This window comes from Engraulis encrasicolus, chromosome 20 (genome assembly GCF_034702125.1).
Source record: "Engraulis encrasicolus isolate BLACKSEA-1 chromosome 20, IST_EnEncr_1.0, whole genome shotgun sequence".
Classification (NCBI taxonomy): Eukaryota; Metazoa; Chordata; class Actinopteri; order Clupeiformes; family Engraulidae; genus Engraulis; species Engraulis encrasicolus.
Genome location: NC_085876.1, coordinates 37533104 through 37555603, shown reverse-complemented (window position 1 = coordinate 37555603; position 22500 = coordinate 37533104). Strand labels below are relative to the sequence as shown.

The window sequence follows — 22500 nt, the reverse complement described above, 5'->3', positions numbered from 1 at the left end:
GCCATAAAGTCGCGATATACGACTATGCAGTCGAAGCCATTTGTTTTTGTGTGTGTTGCCGTATTGTAAATGGGAGCTTGTTGAGCAATGCACTGTACGAGTCCCCAGTGATTCGACATGGCACCCCCTCCCCGCTCTGCATCTTACTCTAACACTCTCTTAGCAGTGAGCACTGCCACAAGGAGCCTGTTCGGTGTGGTGAAGTGGACACACTCGCAGTCTAGTTGTTGCAGTCTCTCTCTCTCTCTCTCTCTCTCTCTCTCTCTCTCTCTCTCTCTCTCTCTCTCTCTCTCTCTCTCTCTCTCTCTCGCTACTCCGAGGGCCACCCAATCAATCAAGGTCAAGTGGTTGGTGCTAATGGCAATTTCCTCAGAATATTCCAACAACTCGACTACGGAAACGCAGCCCTCCGGATCACACGCGTTGGGAAAGGTTAATATAGTCGCCTGAACCTCATCATATATTAAAAGCCCATTCTCTGGGAAAAAAAAGGAGTGGAGTGGAGTGGAGTGGAGTGGAGTGGAGCCTTGTAGTAGATTAGAGGAGGAGAGTAGCGAAACAACTACACCGAACAGGTGAAGAGAGAGAGATAGAGAGAGAGGGGGAGAGAGAGAGAGAGAGAGAGAGGGATAGAAGGAGAGAGAGAGAGAGAGAGGGAGAGGGAGAGGGAGGAGGGAGGCGAAGGAAGTCCATTACTGAAACGGTACCAGCTCTTTCTGATTCAGCAACACTCTTGTCGAATCACTATTCCAGTGAAGGATCTTGTGCAGTTTGCCATTCCAGTCAATCTTATATTACCCCCAGTCGTAGAAACTGTTTTAAAACATGCAGCACAGACGTCTAGCATTTGGATGACGCTAACATCTTTCAGCACATTAAATAATTGTGCAGTACTGGAAGAAAAGAGAAGCTCTCGGCAGTGTTTGTATATTTTAGCATAAACTCATGGTGAGCAGATTTTCCAGTTATTGAGCACTAAGCCATTTTAGCAGTGATCTACAGCGACACTCAAATGCGGATAGTCAGGGATTTCAGTTCATTTTACTAGCAGTGGCGGAACCAGACATTTATTCTTGGGGGAGCAATGGGGTAGCCACATGAATTTCACAGGGGCATGCTCTTACACGAAGAAAAAAAACACTCAAACACTATAGAATAGATAAAGAGAATGATTTTCTCTGGTTCTTATGACACCTGTGAGTGTTACCAGATTGAGCGGTTTCCGATGGTCATCTATGGGTTAAAGAAGGGCTTTGGGCAGATACATATTCTGTAGATTTGTGTTCACATAAATCAAGACTTTTGTTTAATTCTGGCAGGATTTTATTCTTAAGGCGTTCTTTCTAGTATTTTTGGGTTGGTAATCATTGGTCACATTTGACAACCATAACACCCGCTGTGCACCCTATATCTGCACCCTTAACTTTTAGGTCTCCTATTATGTAAAACAGTAATCAGTTATTTTCTTGTGATTTTTTGTGATTTGACCCTCAGAAACCCATTGCGTTGGGCAAGATTTACAAAGAACTATATAGTGCCTTACATTGACTGAACTCAAATTAGGCCTGCATATCCCAACACCACACAGTCATTTCTGGAGAGAAAATAGTATAGAAAAGATCACATTCCAAGTAAAAACATGGCCATTTTTGTATACTGCTAGCTGTCTTTTCTGAATACATTTTAACCATTGTAGAAGTAATTATTTAATATGTAGATGTGCCAGAAATGTGGGAAACATACGTTTTTTAGAAAAGTGATATGAAGGGCTGCTCTTATTTGGAAGGAAAATGCCTAATACCTGGGTGCTAAGCCATTGGAATACACAGACAGTGTGTACACCTGTAGGCTATCTGTGTTTGTGTATACGAGAATCATATAGTGATTTGAGATGATAAAGATAAGTGTTTCACTGAAGCCCTATAGCAGATTTTCAACGTTTCTACAGAATTCTCAGAAATGAACTTAAAAGTTTCTGCATCAGAGACTTAGTAAAATTAGGTTGAAAGGAAATGAATGCTTAGGTGTCTGAGAGTTAATCAAATTATTTTCTACCATCTGTGTTTTTATGTAATCTCAAATTTCAAAGTTCAAATTGAACTCAGACTGCACATTAAAGAGTTACTTCCATACTAAAATCCAGTCACTGTAATGTTGCAATGCTGCTAAGAACTTGCTACAATTCACACATATAACAATGCTATCAAAGGTGCTGTACGGACATTCTTTTAAAATACTCATTAGCATATAGTCTATTCCAACACAAAGACAGCAATTAGCATATGCCAGTGAATATTTGGACTTTAGACATGAGGTTTGAGTTGAATTCACAGGAATTAATCATGAAGCTACTTTCATTTACCACCAAAAACGAATCTATTGATTTATCACATGGGATATAGAGCACTATATAGTACTGAAAAATCTTAAATGGCACACAGCTAACTTTTCATTAAAAGGAAAACGAAATGAGTCTGGACTGAAATAAGCTGTTATTTCTCTAATGCTTTACTTCTTCAGGATGGGAAAAGCACACATCTGCCATTCACATTGCCGTCAGACCGTACAACACAGAGAGTTCCTATGCATACCACTAGACAGACGGCATTCTAAGCTTTCGAATGGTACCCCATATGCCCAAATTCACGAGGGTGGTGTGTACACAAACTTGCATCAAAATGTGTGTGGGGAAAATGGTTATCCTTTCTTCACTCGCGATAGCGATTTGCGGGCGATCTATGCGCTTCGTGTAACGCGACTACTGTGCATTTTCTCGGGGAGCACTTGGGGTAGCCAATCAGATTTCAGGGGGGTCAAATGCTACCCTAGCCACCCCTGTAGCTCCGCCCTTGTTTACTAATGATTGGAAAGATTTTCAAAGACCAACATGATGCAGCTAGAAAAAAGTGTTGACTTCGTTTCAATATTCCATTCCATATTTTTGCACCTGTCCTTACAGTGAAACACATAGAATAAAAAACTGACTCCATAAATAAAAAAATAATACACAAAATCAAAAGGATAAATAAGAGTGTGTCATTGAAAAAAAATGTGTGGTGTGTATTTGGTTGTCTGCCATTGTCTGCTGTCATACCTAAAAGTAAATTACTACCCTCTCCACTCTTGTAGGCCATTTTGTTGTCCTCTTGTCTGGGATTTTTATACTTTTATACTATTGTCTTCTCTACTTGTCTCCTCGACTTCATACCATCTCCTACCTCAACAACCTTAACTTTCCCTTTGCTATCCTCTCACATTTTGCACTCCACATCTGAGCTTATCCCCGTCTCACTCTTCTCCCATCTCGTTTTCTTTTCTTTGTCTCTGGACTTATCCCCTCCTCTCCTCCATTTCTCATCCCTCCATCCTCCTTTACTCTCCATAACCCTAATCATTTACACACCCTGACTATGATGGACATCAAAGTGGCACATCCTAATTTGGTGGTGTAAATGGGGACTTGTGTGTGTTCAACAGGGAAAGAAAAGAGGCCGCTGACCCAACATGGCACTCCCGAATCCTCCAGGCGCTAACCAGCGCTAATTCCAACTGCCCTCTATTAGCACACGCTAGTCCAGAGACTCAGCGACGGGTGAGAAATAGCATGATAAATAAGACTCCAAAAATAAAACGGATGAATGAATGAGGAGGAATCGTATCCATTCCATACAAACTTCCTCATCATGGGGGCTTAATGTCTCATCAGTGTGGGGGGGGGAAACAACATTATTTTTAAAAAATGTTGGTCTTTTTAATCTTTAATCCTTCCGGGACTCATTTCACCCATGTCAACACCAAACAAGCACAAAAATGTGAGGAATATAATGAGAAGCCAGAGTTTGGGTTCGGCGGGTAGAGACTTTGTTTTGGGCTTGTTTAAAAGGAAAGTTCAAAGATAATCATCCTCATCATCAGTAGCATTGAGATTAGCATTAAAAAATCATCAAAAGCACATGACATGAAAAGCTTTTTGCTTGATTTACGAGGAAGTGCACAAATGCATACAAGCACATCATATCTACACAGGGTTGGGGAACAAATATTTGCACTGGGCCACCATTGCTGTCACTGCCATGAGGCACACAAGTTGAGACCACAACCACTGATCACACAGATGCAGACAGACAGACAGCTAACGAGACAGACAGACAGACAGACAGACAGACAGCTAACGATAGACAGACAGACAGACAGACAGACAGATACACGCACGAACGCACAAACACACACACACGCGCGTAGCAATGTACACGTAGTATTGTTGTAGGCTATGTGTCCACTACAATACTGTATGTACTATAGCATCTCTTACTGAACTCCTCTGTGATAACAATACATAATGTTAAATCATGAAAATACTAAACGCAACTTCAGAAAGTCAAAGAGTTAATACAAATGAAACAGGACTGCTATTCTTTATTATTTAATAACTACTTAGTAATGAGCTGTTCTTTTCACAGGATTTTTTTTTTTTTTACTTTTTCAGTGAATTCTACTGAAATATGTTGGCAAAAAATCTTATCTGTTAATATAAATAAGAAACGGAAATGGAATGATAAGGAGTAAAGAATCCTTGGGTAGCCTAATCATGTATGCATAGGAAGGAACACTTATCAATTAAATTAGACTACCTGTGTTGGAAAATGAGGGGGAGATTAAATCGAAGCGTGTGGTGGTGGTGGCACTGATGGTGTGTTTGTGAGTGTGTGTGTGTGTGTGTGTGTGTGTGTGTGTGTGTGTGTGTGTGTGTGTGTGTGTGTGTGTGTGTGTGTGTGTGTGTGTGTGTGTGTGTGTGTGTGTGTGTGTGTGTGTGTGTGTGTGTGTGCGCGCGCGCGTGTGTGCGTGTGTGTGAGTGTGTGAGGGTGTGTGTGAGGGTGTGCATGCGTGCAGGCATGCGTGCGTTCATGCATGTGTATGTGTTTGTCAAAGAGAGTGTGCTGCTGATTGAATAAAGCTCCTGACTGATTCCTTGAAGTGTGCCAACTCATTTCCAAGGTGTCTTTGAAGACAGTTAAGATAACAAATCTGAAAGCCTTTTTTGATCAGCTAGGTGTCAGCCATGATATGAAGTGTTTTGGAATCGCCTGAATCTGTGTCATGCTTGAGGAAGTCAGAGAGTCTTTCTCAGACAGTGCTACTTTAAAGACACATTTGCCTATAACTACTACTACTACTACAGACACTGCAATAAAAAACACAATACTTTGATCAGGAAATATGACAGATATATTAAGAAAATGTTTAATCAGAAACCTTTTATGTGTAAATTGTGAATATATTAATAGCCCGGGTTAATCATAAACTTGCCTTGATGTTATATGCAAAAAACATGAATTCATTTCTTGGGGTCTGACTTCTTTTTCAGCCTCATATTCTCTATCTCTTTCTTTTTAAAACTCGAAATTTCAATATCATCGAAGGTTAGTTGGAGGTGGTCATATGACATAAGTGGGTTAATGGGAGAGAGAGATAGGGTAAAATTGTGTAACTGCCGTGCGGTCATTAATGTTATGATGTGTTAGCACACAAAAGGCAAATTAACTAATGGAAGACTTTCTGGTGGGTTTAGGAAACATGATTGTCAGAAAAAAAATGGTCATGGTTTTTCTATATTCCATTACATGCGCAAATACTGTATGTATGTCGTGGGACTACCAGCACTGTGAATGACACCCAAATGTAAATGAGACACTGCTATAATTCATATGTGAATAAGTGTGACCAGATCAGTTTCAGAGTTGTGTCGCACTCACTCCGCGGAAAGTAAAAGAGATAATGAAGAGTAAATATGGTGGGTCGCCGAAATAAAGCAATATGGAGAAAAGCAAAAAGACAAAAAGAAAGACAAAAAGGACAGCTGGATAGACATAACGGGCATCTTAGTAACCCCTCAACAGCGTACCCTACCGACAATACAAGTTCTCACCTCGCTTACAGGAATTGACACATCTCCCATTCTTTCCTCTCCTCTATTTTCCCTCCTCTGTTCTCTCCTATCGTCTACTCTTCTGTCAGGTGGCATTCACATGAGCATGGTGGGGCAAAGGGCCACTTCACCGCAACAAAGCTCCATCAGACATCATGACAGTCGCACGCTATGCAGAAGCTAATGAGGACGAGTGGGGATAGAAATATGGATACTGTATAGTGTTGTTATGGAGAGCCACCTACCTTGCCTCTTTTGTGCTTGCTTTTTTGTTTTGAGCCTCTGCTCAACTCATTTTCATCCACTCTGCTGACTTTGAGGTTTAGTGTGAGATGATATTAAATTCAAGCCTCTCTGAACACTCACCTCGCCTTCACGGTTTCCATGGTGATTTGAATATGTAAATTCATTGTACCTATTTAGAAATTAAAGCAGCACTACAGTGAGTAGGGCTAGTTCCCCTTATTATTGAACTTCACTGCTCAAACATTTTAACGGAAAACCATCCCAATTTAATAGGCAACTCCAAGTAATTTAGACAGCTGTCAAAACAGGTTGACACCCTGGGTTGTTTGACATAGGACCATATTTCCGAATCCTACTTAGTTAGCCAGTGTTGGAGACACTTTTTTGATATTCCAAGCAGGCCTTGTAATTGCAGAGGTCGCTGGTGCTAAGCTAGCGCAAGTGAACAACCTTTTTGTAGCCTGCCACTAGAAACAGCCCTTCCCGATCCACAAATCATGAGAATCAAACCAATCATCATACCAGACTATCCATGCAAGTGTCTATGTCGATAGAATACTGTTTGAAATGAAACTAACCTTGTATGGAATTAATTGTTGCATGTTGATGGACTATTTTCCTCATCAGCAGCAGAATTTTACGTCGTTCTAGTCAGTTGTAATGTAACCAATTAGGCTACTGAAACTTCAACAGAGATTCAGAGAATTGCCAGCGGCTTGTTGTAGCTATCTTCCCTGCCTTTAGGTCCCTATATTAAAAAAGAATGATGTCATAACATGGTGAATACATTACTGTGCCAGTTGCAACCATAAGCCCCCTAGATGGGTACCAGAAAGTTTTTGCCATTTCCACCATTTCCATTGCCATTTCCATTACCATCACACACTTAATAAGGGTTCTGCCGGAAACGTTTGTGTGCGAATAAACTAAGAAAAAATCTGAAGAGTGCTGTCCTTCTTTCATTTATGGTGTATGTGGAATTAAGCACCCAGTTAAAAACTGTGAGAATCATTAGGCGACAGTGCGCCTCCACCACTTCTTGAGTGGAAAAAAAAAAAACAAGTGAGCTGTGAGATAAGAGAGCAGTGCTTAGAGTAGGCCTACACTACACTGTATGTATTCTGTAACTGATTTCAAACGTACACACTTCACAGATTTCTTTCTCTGCTTCATACTTTATGATCTGAAACGAATAATTTCAGCTGCTACACTGACCTTCTTTCTACTGTACCTTCAGAGAATAGGAAATAACAAGTCTGTGGCTCACCAGTTGTTTTTGCCCCCAGCGACTACTTCCAGGCTGCGATGCCTCGAAGGCCCTCACTAAACCTTTATCGTAATCCTAAACCTAGCCTAGCTGTATGCCCTACCTAAACTTTAACCTCAACGCTAAACCTTGTTTGGGTGGTGTTCCTGGTAGGAGTGCTACTTTTTAAAGAAACTCCCACACACTGACCATTTTGCTGCTCTTTCTTTAATAAACAACGTTTCGGTACTAGACCTTCATCAGGCAATCTCCTGGAGGAGTGCTACTTTAAATGTACTATTGAGGATAAAAAAAAACATCAAAGACCTTCACATTTAGCCTACACTATACAGTAGATGCTGTAACAGTACTGCAACTGTAACTGGTGCTATAACAGTATACCTACAGTAAGAGGCTTACTATGAAGATATACAGTAAGGCTGCAGTCTGTGTTCTGGAGAGTGGAGGGATGAAGCAGCAGGCTAACAAGAAACTAGATGGAGACTAGCGCTGCATTGGAGAATGTATGCAGGCAGACCACAAGCACATGCACAGGCATGCACGCAAGGACGCACACACACACACACGCACACACACACACACACACAAATGTTTATCACCACAGTATGACAATGGCCACAGTGTAGCACTTTTTCCTTACTTATGTCCTTCTAAGTGTCTGTCTTTGTCTCAGTCTCGGTGTCTGACTTCGTTTCTGTCTCTTCTCTCTCTCTCTCTCTCTCTCTCTCTCTCTCTCTCTCTCTCTCTCTCTCTCTCTCTCTCTCTCTCTCTCTCTCTCTCTCTCTCTCTCTCTCTCTCTCTCTCTCTCTCTCCCTCCATCCCTCTCAATGCATATATGCATATATATACAGCACAGCACAGTACACTGGAAGCTTAGGACACTGATCAGGCCTTATTCCCCAGGCAAGAACACAGGATTAGCCATGGCACGGAGGATGAGGGGAACGTTTTGGTTTTTTTGTGGGACATAGAGACACAGGCAGAGAGGGAGAGAGGAAAGGGAAGAGAGAGAGAGAGAGAGAGAGAGAGAGAGAGAGAGAGAGAGAGAGAGAGAGAGAGAGAGAGAGAGAGAGAGAGAGAGAGAGAGAGAGAGAGAGAGAGAGAGAGAGAGAGAGAGAGAGAGAGAGAGAGAGAGAGACATGGGTGAGCGGTTAGGGCGTCAGACTTGCATCCCAGAGGTTGCCGGTTCGACTCCCGACCCGCCAGGTTGGTGGGGGGAGTAATCAACCAGTGCTCTCCCCCATCCTCCTCCATGACTGAGGTACCCTGAGCATGGTACCGTCCCACCGCACTGCTCCCAATGGGGCGCCACTGAGGGCTGCCCCCTTGCACGGGTGAGGCATAAATGCAATTTCGTTGTGTGCAGTGTGCAGTGTTCACTTGTGTGCTGTGGAGTGCTGTGTCACAATGACAATGGGAGTTGGAGTTTCCCAATGGGCTTACACATGGGTGTGTGAGGAACAGTGAAACTGTAAGGAGAACAAAGGAGGAAGGATAGAGACAGAGAGAGGAATAGAGAGAGGAATGACAGAGATCAGTGCGGATGAGAAATCGAAGACTATGATAACAAAGAGAATAGCACAGATAGCAACAGTGAGAGAATTGCAACTGTAAGAAACACTGAATATGTGAATGGAGGCGAGAGAGAGAGAAAGAACGACCATCTAGAAGGGAAAGGTGAGAAAATATGCAAGTGAAGATAGTGTGTGTGTGTGTGTGTGTGTGTGTGTGTGTGTGTGTGTGTGTGTGTGTGTGTGTGTGTGTGTGTGTGTGTGTGTGTGTGTATGTGTGTGTGTGTGTGTGTGTGTGAGTGTGTGCGTGTGTGTTTGTGTGTCCGTGCGTGCGTACCTGTATGCACATGTGTGTGGATATGTGAATATTTTTTCATTATATGCCCAGATGCATTTGAGAGTCATGTTGTGTACAGGTAAGTTCTGCTCTGTGATGTCACTGTGGACATGTTAAAATGGACAGACGTGTACACATGCATACACAAATACAGAGTCCATAGCTTTTTAAACATGTACTTTGAAACACAATCACTTACACATTACACTCACGAAAATGACCTATAACTTGCACACGCACAGACACACACACAGACAGACACACACACACACACACACACACACACACACGCACACACACACACACAGCACTTTGAGGATTTCATGTTCATAAACCCTCTCTGAGCTGGCAGGTCCCTCTGTTTCAGCCTCCGCCACACACACACACACACACACACACACACACACACACGCACACGCACACGCACACGCACGCGCACGCGCACGCACACGCACACACACACACACACACACACACACACACACACACACACACACACACGCACACACACACGCACACATGCACACACACACACAAGGGATAATTGCTTTCTAAAGCCTGCGTTTGATCCCTCTGACTATTGTCCAAACAGCAGAGTCCAACAGCCTGATAAGACACAGACCACTTTCTTTGGCACTGTGAGTGAAAGGTATGGTCAGAGATTCTTTAAGTATATAGAGATATGCCAATGTAATAGGTTGCTATGGGCACCTAACATGACCAGGTTCCGGTCTGCCTAAAGGGGCGTGTCATAATACTCCTAGCATTGAATAGAACAGTCCTTAGGTCTGCCTAGGTCTGCCTAAAGGGGGATTTCCACCCCTCCCCCTTGCAATAATAGAACCCTGAAACAATGGGCCTATGGAACCTCTCTCTCTCTACTCTCTCTGGTATGGTGTAATAAGCACAGTATGTAGCCTACATTTGCCACGATGATGAAGTGTGTAGATAAGTAGAAATAGAATAAAGAGCTGTATACAACAGTTCATTTGAGTATCTTATTACGGTAATGTGTTTATTGTTCAAGGTTAATTAACGTCTTCGTTAATTGCCTGCCTTAGAAGTGGGCACATGCCGTGTTTTGACGTTTTCAATTGTGAGGGTTCTTTCGTCATGAAGGGTTTGCGTTCTGTAGAATGAGTAAGAGATACCAGTATAAACTGCATGAAGCGTATACTTTGTAGGAGAAGCACTCTTATGCACATCAATCGCAGTTATTTACGTAGGCTGACACACATGCGTGCATGGTTTTCTAATTTTTCTCCTTATTTATGATGCAAGCATAATTTTCTCGTTCAACTTGAATGGGGTGATGCCACTTCCACCCTCACTGAACTGTGGGTCTGCTGCATTGTGTTGATAGCCATGCCTCCATCGAACAATGGATCCGGCGTTCGACATCTAATGGATCAGCCAAGGCTTTCATGTGATCCATGGTGACCCCGCAACCTCCATCACACCTCCAACACACCCACCGTTGAACTGTAGGGCACACACGTGTATGACCCCGCAATAACAGTCCACCTGGAGCAATGGTGCCGCCACATTGTCGTTTCAGCTCCATGAATGAAGGGCCACGCCCTTTCATGATTCCATTCTGTATTCGCTGGTAGCTTCACTACCTCACAAATGCATATGACATAACAGGTTTAACCCATTGACGCCTAAGGCACCTGCAAAAAGGGGTGATGAATGCCTGAGCCCTTTTTAAGAAAAGCTGCCCTCATGCTATAAAAACCTAAATACCTCGGCTTCTGAAGCACATAAAAATATGTACTAAGTTGCATTTAAACTCTAAGACCCTCATATGTCATTAGAATGTGGATTTTTATGACAGACAGAGATTTTTAATAAAGTTTCTCAAAAATCATGAGCCTGAATGTCGCGTAATGCAGCTCCAGGCGCCAGGGCCAATGTTGCGCAACGCAACATCAGGCATCAATGGGTTAACAGATAAAGACATGGTCACGACCATTTTGGTGACAATATTGTTATAACAGAGCCTCTGTATGAAATGTTTCTCAACGGGGGCTCTACAGCCCCCCACGGGGCGTTAGAGAACCCTCGGGGGGGGGGGCGTTGAGAAGGAGTCAGCTGAGAGAGGGCGGTGCTTAGTTGAAATTGGGGGTGTATTCGTTTATTTTACTTTTTGAACACAAAATGGGATGTTGGCATGCTTAAAATAAGGTCAAGGCGGTGTATGATGAAATCCAAGGCACTCTTCGTCTTCATTAAAAAGCTTTTAATTAAACGTAGCTAGTTCATATTTGAACATTAAAATTGGCCTTTGTTTAAGGTCAAGGCGGCGTTGGGAGGCTTATGATGAAGTCCAGGGGGCCACAAAGTAAGCAGAGTTTAGGTTGATGAGAAACCTAATAACGTTTGGGGCAGCACCAAAAAGGAATGTGAACGTGAACGTTCTGAAGCCCGCCTGCTTTCTTGTGTCCTCCTAGCAAGGCTTCGACCATTTACAAAAAAACAAAGACCATTCGTCACTAAGGTTAAACAATCAATGTGCGGTAGTTTGTAAAAACAGGTCAATTACGGCCAACAAAACGAGCAAATTATAGCCTACAGCAATTGCAGAGTAAGCAAAATAAGACACCGTACATAACACTTTGCCAAACTAAATGCAGTACACCTGCTACATATTTCCACATAACGATCCCCAGTGCCACCCATTATTATCCCTGATAGTGTATAGAATAATATATTTTACTTTTGGGGCAAAGGGAACATTGGCCGGCCCGCCGCTCGGCCCCTAAATTGTCTGGCCTGTGATGTATGTAACACAATACTGCAAGAGATCAATAGTGTTTCTGGGTCTGCAGACGTAATCATGCCTGCTTCATTATGAAATATGGCACCCGTGTCAGACCGAGTTAGTGGTCAGGTGAGGGCGTCTGTGTGTGTGTATGTGTGTGTGTGTGTGTGTGTGTGTGTGTGTGTGTGTGTGTGTGTGTGTGTGTGTGTGTGTGTGTGTGTGTGTGTGTGTGTGTGTGTGTGTGTGTGTGTGTCCGTGTGTGTGTGTGTGTCCGTGTGTGTTTGTGTGACCATGTGTGTGTGTGTGTGACCTTGTGTGTGTGTCTGTGTGTGTGTGTGTGTGTGAGAGAGAGAGAGAAAGTGTGTGTGTGTATTTGCAGGGACGGGGTCTGATCTATAACAGACTGGGAACAGTTCTCGCGGGTCGACTGTACAATTTCTGCCGCTGCTACGGACTGGATAGCGTGTCTGTATACAGTGACAGCGTGGTAATGGTACCCACTTCATTTCTCTCTCTAATACCCACATGCCCGCAAATAATGAAGTGCTTTTGTTACAGCTATGCTGTAAACAAACTAAAAAAGATTTGACAGACCGTGTATACACACACAGACACGGACGCACACATGCAGCCACCCACACAGATCCACACCGAGTGATTGCGATTGAGAAGGAGAGAGAGAAATAAGTGAAATTGACAGAATGATAGACAACAGAAGCAGAAAGAGTGGGAGACAGAACGAGAGAGAGAGAGAGAGAGAGAGAGAGAGAGAGAGAGAGAGAGAGAGACAGAGACAGAGACAGAGACAGAGACAGAGACAGACAGACAGACAGACAGACAGACAGACAGACAGACAGAAGAGAGTGTGCATGAGAAAGAGAGCGAGAGAGAGAGAGAGAGGAAGAGAGAGAGACAGGCAGAAGAAGATGCATGTAAGACAGCATGATAGAGAGAGAGAGAGGAAGAGAGAGAGACAGGCAGAAGAGGATGAGTGTAAGACAGCATGATAGAGAGAGAGAGAGAAAGAGGAGGAGAGAGAGAGAGAGAGAGAGAGAAAGAGGAGGAGAGAGAGAGAGACAGGCAGAAGAGGATGCGTGAAAGACAGCATGATGAGAGACGGCGCGTATCTCATTACTATCCCTCTTTGTGGGTGTAACTTGATTAGCATTCATTAAGCGTACAGTCTCCTGCCTCAATCAATTAATAGCCTCCTAATCCATAACCATCATACTCAAAATCCAGACACAACGACGGGAGATAATTAATTCTATAGAAGCAGCCAGGGAAAAAATGATGGGCACTACATTACCTGGCACTGCATTCAAATTCATGTCACACTCAATGACGTTTTTTTTACACATGCCATAATGTACCTCACGAGATATCTGCTGTACCACTAACCTTCACCTGAACTGTAAAACAAAATGCAAATGGAGATATACAGAACACACTAGTCTTGCTGGTGTTGTCAAGGTCATTTAACGGAGTCCGGTCCCGATGACTCAAACCCAGAACCCCCTTTACAAAAACTGGTTTGGAGGTTATTTGGGTGTCTGGCTGGCGATCCGACTCCGACTGTTTGCTGAAAAAAGACTAAACTACATCATGACAGCACTGCTATGACTTTACCAAAAGGAAAAGACTGCAAATTAGTCCTTCCAAAATTTGGTTAAAACAATCTTTTAATAGCGGCTCTGCATGACAATTCAAACTTCAACAGAGTTCACCCCTCTCAGCGGTATTTTTTTCAAATTACCCAAATGGTAGCAATTGGGTAAAATAAGACAAGCATTTCAAGTTTGCTATTAATTCATTTACTATTAATCGTTTCTCAATTCAGCTGTTCCAGACCATCTGTACGGGTATAGTAAGGCCAATGGACAGTTGTCAACATTAGGAGGTTTACAGATGTACCATAGAACCAAAGCAAGCCTGGCTGGTAGCTATTTAGCTATGAATAACTCCACTCTATCTCTTTAATTTTCCTGTCATTCAGGCTTACCCCTCACATGTTCTCTCAAACCCAGTCTATTTAATTAGTATTATATCTTCCGATGCACTCTCTGGTACTCGGGGATAGCATTACACTTCTATAGGATCTCCTCATATTATTGCAATTCCATAGGGGCTCCCTGGATGCTATTAAAAAAGAACTTATTCAGGCTGTGACAGACATGTCCTTTAGAGACTCCCATCTCTAGTTTCTTCTGTAATAAAAGATTCATTCCCTTCACCAGCACGTCACGTAATACTGAAACCGAGGATTAAACCCCTTCAATTTGCCTGAGTTGAGTCCATTACTAAGTTATATGATGCGGCTTGAGGCTGTTGTACAATATAGTATGTACTCTGCAGTCAGAGGCAGAATGGTTTTGGTTAGCACAGTCAATTTTGCAGTGTTCATTTAACACTTTAGAGAGCAGGGCCAGAAAGAAAGAGTGTTAAATATGACTCCCGAAGTGTCGAATAGCAGGGCCAGCTCGAGAAGTGTTAAATACGATCCATAAGTGTTGAATTAATACTGCAAAAATGGGTTTTCGTGTGTGTTTCTTGTTTCGAACTAGCGCTTTAAAGCCCTCACCTCTGTCTGAACGCTAACTAATTACAGCAGGCTAGCTGTCGGGCAGCCAGACAGCGGGATAAAAATATCTCTTTTGTAGTCGCTGATATTAAGCAGATGAGGAGAATGGAGAAGCTATTACAACAAAATGGAATATTTAAAAATGGGGAGTATTTGCCCAGCACTGAGCCGAGAACACGACTGGGAAATGAATATGGCTAGGGAGAGAGGAGAGTAGAGAGAGAGAGAGAGAGAGAGAGAGAGAGAGAGAGAGAGAGAGAGAGAGAGAGAGAGAGAGAGAGAGAGAGAGAGAGAGAGAGCGTGTGTGCGTGCGTGCCTGCATGTGTGTGTGTACATGTGTGCGTGCGGGCATGTGTGCATGTGTGTGTGTGGGTGTGTGTGTTCAAGGCCCAGGTGAGTTCAGCCCCCCCTCTCTCCTCACACTCCCACGCTGCCTTTCCAGCTTTAGACCGCCGCCTGGATATCAGTGGGGCTTTTTCACGAGACGCCATGCACCTTGGATTAAATGCAAAGTATATGTTGCATAGACATAAACATGCACACCGCTGTTGTCTATGATTTTCTGCCGGAAAACGGTAGTCATTTACACCTGCTTTGCTTCAAAAAGGAATTTGTTTGACGTCATTGCGAAAAAAAGCCAAAATGGCATAACCAGACCTGTCTAATAAGACAGTTACGTCACTCCCATAGACCTCCATGGTCCAATCTTTCCACAGAAATGGCGGCTCTCAGGGAGCCTCATGGAGCGTTTTACATGTAATTTACTTAGTTCCAGGAGGTGGCCGTAGAACACAGAAAATGTGGTAAAGGTAAATGAAATGGTGTTTGTACTTAATCTTTGTTTGGTATGTAATGTTTCTGTGTGAGTCTCCAGTGACAGAAAGTTGCTGTTTAGAAATATTTTAATCTATGTGAATCACATCACCAACCAACTTCCTGGTCCCCGGTTGACACAACTCTCTTATTAGACGGCTCTGGGCATAACAACAGATAGGGCTCCACCCACTTGTCAATCAAGCCCATTGAATCACTAGGCCCCTGTGAGTTTGATTGACTGTTGCAGTAATACAAACAGTCTTCACAATGTGTGGGGTAGTCCCACCTGATTTTTGCCTGCCCTGGACCCACCGTTGTATGATTTCTAGGACAGCATGAGCTGATAAGCACTTCGCTCCAGGCCAAACTGAATTAGGAAAAGAACACACATGTGGAGATAAGACCAGTCTGAGTCACAGACAGACTGCATAACACAGCAATGCAAGTTGTTCTGAAGGTGACCGTGAAGGCGTATGCCAGAAATAAAGTTAGCTCGGGAAGGATTGACAAGCAGTGAGACACAAACGACCCGAGAAGTTCAGCAAAGGACACGGGGTACTGGACAAAGTGACATTAAATTACAATTAGCTAATGATTTCATCCAAAGCGACTTACAGCTATCTACAGGGTATTGGTTACAGTCCCTGGAGCAGTGTGGGGTAGGGTGCCTTGCTCAAGGGCACCTAAAGCCATGGGTGGTGGTAAGGACTGGAAGGATGGGATTTGAACCTGCAACCCTCTGGCCTAAACCCCATCTCTTTAACCACTAGGCCACAACTGCCCCAACAGAAGTCTAGTCTGCTCCAGTTCCAGTAAAAAATAATAGTGGAAGAAGAGGCGATTCTAGGGTCATGTGGGGCCTCAAGCGAAAATGCGAAAGAATGACCATTAGAATCAACATCACCACTACTGTAGTACAGTTATTCACTATCTAGGGGCTTGGGGGCCCCAAGCGGCTGCCTGTCTTGCCTGGTGGCAAGATGCGCCTCTGAGTGGAAGACATGCGTAGCTAAAGAGTGCCTGTCTGTTTGTTTGTCTTTCTATGTGTCTGTCTGAGTACGAGGTAGGAAAGATAAACACGGGCAGACAGACATATAGAAAGGCAAACAAACAGACAGGCACACAGACAAACACAGGCAGACAGCAGACAAACAGACAGACAGACAAACAAACAGACAGACAGACAGACAGACACAGAGATAGCAAGAGAGATAGACCAGCAGACAGACTAAAATAGAGGACAAATAAAGCCAGCAGACAGACTAAACACCACAGTAAGTGCTTGTGCAGGGGCGGCGCAGAGGGGGAGGCATAGGGGCTAGGAACCCCGGGCCTCACCACTAAGGGGGGCCCCCTACCAATGGCTTTGGATTTCTAAACACCTCAGAGGCCCCATTTGCGATATTTCAGTATTTTTTAAGTAGTTCAGTATTATGCTTAACAGCAAAGTTGGTGTTAAATGCCTTTATTGACGTTTTTTTTAATCATTAGGTGTGAGGGGGGCCTCTGACACATCTCTCGCCCCCCACTGTCACAATACCAGTGCTGCGCCCCTGTGCTTATGACAGAGACCATAAGAGCTCTGCTACGCGACGCTACTGCACAGATGTATTGCAATGGTGGCTGGTTTAGTATTATGTGTACATAGCACCCCAGTCTCCAGCTGTGTGTGTTCCACCAGACATTTATCACGCATTCCCAGATGTGCTGTCCACACACCCCCACTGCCTCTCAAATCCCTCCCGGTGCATCTCTCAACACAAACACTCTCCCTCTCCTCAACTCCCTGGCTGTTCCTCTCTCATCCTCACTTCCTACCCTCTACCGTCTCTGCATGCCCTGTGCTGTACATGTCTCCATCCCCTCATCCCTGGGGCACAGGGGCAGATCATGACTCCATGAGGCCCTGGTCCTGAAAACAACAAAGTCTGTCTGTCTGTCTGTCTGTCTGTCTGTCTGTCTGTCTGTCTGTCTGTCTGCTTGTCGGTCGGCCTGTTTGTCTATTTTTCTGTCTGCCGATTTCTCTGTCCATCTGTCCATCTGTCTGTCTGTCTCTCTGGCTGTCTGTCTGTCTGTCCATCTGTCTATCTGTCTGTCTGTCTGTACGTGTGTCTGTACGTGTGTCTGTCCGTCAGTCTGTCTGCCTGTCTGTCTGTCTGTCTGTACGTGTGTCTGTCCGTCTGTCTGTCTGTCTGCCTGTCTGTCTGTCTCTCTGTCTGTCTGTCTGTACGTGTATCTGCCTGTCTGTCGATCTCTCTCTCTCTCATACACTCAACACATACAGGTCAGCTAAAATACTCAACAGCTTTTACATAAACATATACCCGAATATCTCTCTCTCTCTCTCTCTTTCTCTCTCTCTCTCTCTCTATCTCTCTCTCCCCCCCCTCCCCTCATCCTCCTATTTAGTCTCCCAGGCCGAGTGTCTGTCTGTCTGTCTGTCTGTCTGTCTGTCTGTCTGTCTGTCTGCTTGTCTGCTTGACTGTCTGTCCGTCTGTCCATCTGTCTGTCTGTCTCTCTGGCTGTCTGTCTGTCTGTCCATCTGTCTATCTGTCTGTCTGTCTGTCTGTCTGTCTGTCTGTCTGTCTGCCCATCTGTCTGTCTGTTGATATGTCTCTCTCTCTCTCTCTCTCTCTCTCTCTCTCTCTCTCTCTCTCTCTCTCTCTCTCCCCTCCACTCAGGTGAGACTGCTGCTTGGCCCCTCCCCTGTTAACACCTGTCTCTCTGTCTGTCTGTCTGTCTGTCTGTCTGTCTGTCTGCCTCTCAATTTACACCTGCTGTGCTGCACGACACCACGTCTCCAGGAGGGGCTGGCAGGCCGTCAGAAAGTGTCGACCATCAGACAGGGTGTGACAAAATGTGGGAAGTAGTCAGCAATTTAACGCTAAAAGGCTGCACTGTATATGAATCAATGCAAATCAAGCACTTCCGAATCCCAAATGCCTATGGAATGTAAACTTACTTGTGTGACTTTAGTACTTTAGGTATCCTAAAAACTGCAAAAGTGGAGACTTATAGATAATATGTGCAATTTAAGTAAAAGCCCTGACACCGAAGTGAGAGCTTTCACTTCGCTTACTGATGAAGTGTGCATTGGGTGTATACTGTATACACTTTGAGTGTTGTTTGTATGTAGTATTTAAACATATGTAAACACATACACATACACACACACACATACACACACACAAGTATGCATGTACGCACGCACGCACGCACGCACGCACGCACGCACGCACGCACGCACGCACGCACGCACGCACGCACGCACGCACGCACGCACGCACGCACGCACATGTGAGAACATGTGAGTGTTCCAATTGAATATCTTGCTTATCTTGTGAATTTGGGCAAGGCATGGCTACTTACATACTCCCCATAGGAGTCCTGTACGATGGGGGGCGGGGGCCGGTAGCCTGCGGGCGGGGGCGCCCCTCGTGCCCGCTGTGCTGGGCCCCTGCCTCTGCTGGTGGGCACCCGGCTTGGGGGGGCCCCTCTGGGCGCCACGCCCCGGGGCACCGCTGCCTGCGGAGGAGGCACTCCGCCTCGACTCCTGCAAGGGAAGGGACACACACACACACACACACACACACACACACACACACACACACACACACACACACACACACACACACACACACACACACACACAGATGAATATAGACATCAATATGAATATACCATAGACACACACACACACACACACGCGCATCCACGCACGCACGCACGCACGCACGCACGCACGCACACACGCACGCACACACACACACACACACACACACATTATACTGTCTATGCACATACTCTACATGCATACACAGATTTATAGTATAGTACCTACACATCAGCAATCAGACACAGACACATACATAGATGCACATACAGACAGAGACATAAAAAGACAAATAAACAGGTGCACAGACACCACACACACGCACACACACACACACACACACACACACACACACACACACACACACACACACACACACACACACACACACACACACACACACACACACACACACACGCACCCATGCACGCACCCATGCACGCACACACACTTACACACACACAAACACTTACACACACACACACACACACACACACACACACACACACACACACACACACACACACACACACACACACGCACACACACACACACACACACACACACACACACACACACACACACACACACACACACACACACACTGCAAATATAACCCACATTACAACACACACAGTCAGGTTCCTAGCACAGGAAAACCAAAAAAGCCCCTCTGGCTACAAGTGCCCGGAGCATTCAGGCGGCAACCAACCCAGCTTAGTTAAGCCTAGCTCCTCTCTCTTTTTATCTGGGTCACAGAATTTAACGTGGAGGTGATGCAACTGTTTGCAGTACATCGTGGTGTTCTCTCCCCAGCCGCCTCCACCAGACTCCTCAAGTCCGTGGCCTTTGGCCTGCAGCTCTGCTCCTGGACTAACAGCTATTTAGGAGATTGTGGTTTTCCCCTCATGCCAGCATCACACCCCCTGAGTCCCCATTTGGCCCTCGGCATAGCCCTGTTTTCTGGGGGTCAGTTGCAAGGCTGACACATGCTGGACTAACAATTGTTTTCAGTATATTGTAGCGCTCCCCACACACCAGCTATCACCGAAACCAAAACCACCACTACCACCAGCACCACCAACTCTAGACTCCATGAGTCCCACTGCCCCTTGTAGTAGTTTTGGGTTGGGTGCGCACATCCAAAAACACTTGTTGCAAGTGCCAGACAAAAAAGTCAGACTGTTAAAAAAGGTAGGTCTGCACACTGCCGATCAGCTCCAAAAAATTTTGGCAACTGATGAAGATCCAGCGTGATCAAAACGTTGCATTTTAAATAATAAAGTTAATTTTTGGAGCTGATCGGCAGTGTGCAGACCTACCTTTCCCACTGCCCCTTGGCCTTCTGAAGTGGACTAACCACTGCTTGCAGTACACTGTGGTGCTCCTTCCCAGCCAAGCTCCACACCACCACGACCCAACATGTCCGAAGTATATGAGTCCCTTGGCGTAGGAAAGTTTCGGGGCTAACATTGGATGGTTTAACAACTGTAGTTTATTGTGTTGCATCCTCCCACCCACCGCCACCACCACCACCCATGGGTCTATATCGCCCTCTTGGCCTAGCCCTATTTGTGGGGTGAGTTTTGAGGCCAACACTGGCTGGCAAAAAAACAACAGTTTGCAGAATATTGTGGTACATCCTCCCACACAACACCACCAGCACCACATCCACCACCACTACCACCACCACCAACACCACCCCCACCCCCAAGACCTCCAGACCGCATGATTCTAGCCCTGTTTCCTGTGGTGAGTTTCAAGGCTGATACTGGCTGGACAAACAACTTCTAGTTCTTTCCCTTTTCTTTTCTATGGCTGTTGTTTACACGGCATCTCACTGGCCCACATCTCATTAATGAGCTTTTCTCCACACACATTTGGGAAACAGCAGGCTATCGCAATGTACTTTCTTGATCATTTAGGGAGGTACAGTAGGCTACTTTTGTTTATCGAAAAACACTTTTGTCTGACGAGTACATGGAACCGCAGCTGTGATTGTACAAAACAAGTAACCTATTGTTTGTTTTATAAAAAGAAGTAGTGGTGAGCAGGTAGTGGTGAGCAGTTTGACAATACTGTAATAGACCAAAGTGTCAAGCAGAATACCTCCAAAACCACAATAAGGATATGTTATTGACCTTATTTCCCATACAAAATATATTTAGAAATGCGTAGATGCCTATGCAAGTTTTATCAAATCTTACATAAGAAATGGGTATAGTATGGACCGTTTAAGGGAGCCCTCACACACAATTTATGTATAATGCTTATCGTTAAAGTATATTGAATGTGTAGGCCTTGAAATGTAAAAAACTGTAAAAAAAAAAAATTAAAAAAAGAAAAAAGAAAAAAAAAAGAAAAGAATAATACTGTAGGTCACTTTGTGCATATTGTGGGTGGGTGTGATTAAAAGACACACACACACACACACACACACACACACACACACACACACACACACACACACACACACACACACACACACACACACACACACATTAGACTGTATGCATATGAGTTGTAACAACAGAAAATCACACAAACAAAGATAAGTCCGAATTAAACTGCATGAAAATAGCCCGTAAAAAACAATGGCATGGTGGCCACATGAAATGGAACGCAGACAAGGCTCCCTGAAGTTCATGAAGGGAGCTTACCTGATGTCCGCGAGTCGGGATAAAGTATCCCTGATTAGGCTATAGTCGTACACATTTACCTGAAATCCGTTTAGACACTTGTCTGGGAACGACGCAAAACACATGGTTCCCTCAATCAACAGACATTGCTGCCTTGAAATGTAAAAAAACTGTAAAAAAAAACAAAAAACAAAAAAGAGCTAGAAATGCATTCAGAGAATGCAGACCTCCGCCAAGGAAGCTGAATTTGTTCTAGTATTTGTGACATGGTGTGGTGTGATCCATGCAGGCCTATAGTCTAGGCCAGGGGTGTCAAACTCATTTTGGTCCGGGGGCCGCATACAACCCATGTGGACCTCAAGCGGGCCGCATTAGTAACATCATCGCAAAAAAAAAAAAAAAAAACGTAAAGCAGAGGATTAGTGTTCAGTACTATCACGTTTTAAGTGTGTTGAATATGTAGAAAGCAATGCAATACTGATAATCCTATGCAAAATTTCCTTGACTTCATTCATTCATTGGCAACCGTAAATTAATTAAATATGGGACAGTTCATTTTGGCACGGGGTCTGGGGGTTTACCCCCAGAAAATTTTGTATTTCTTATATGTAATTTCCTGCATTTTCACGCATTCTAACATCCCGTTTCCAGTTTGAGCTTAATAGGAACCAATACAAATCCTATTATATATATTATTTAATTACAACCAATACCAATACAATACGAATAAGAAGTATTAACATTTTATCTCTATATATGAGGTCTATAATATATGAGCTTTATGAAATGCCTGTTACAGT

General features: G+C 44.3%; 1 protein-coding gene across 1 annotated transcript in view; it reads right to left on the bottom strand.

The window, feature by feature from the left end:
- The window catches only part of khdrbs3 (KH domain containing, RNA binding, signal transduction associated 3), a 265883-nt gene that overhangs the window by 33150 nt on the left and 210233 nt on the right, over window positions 1-22500 (bottom strand). Inside the window, exon 6 of the mRNA XM_063185893.1 lies at window positions 18818-19001. Coding sequence (XP_063041963.1) covers window positions 18818-19001 — 184 coding nt within the window. The remainder of the gene's footprint in view (window positions 1-18817; window positions 19002-22500) is intronic.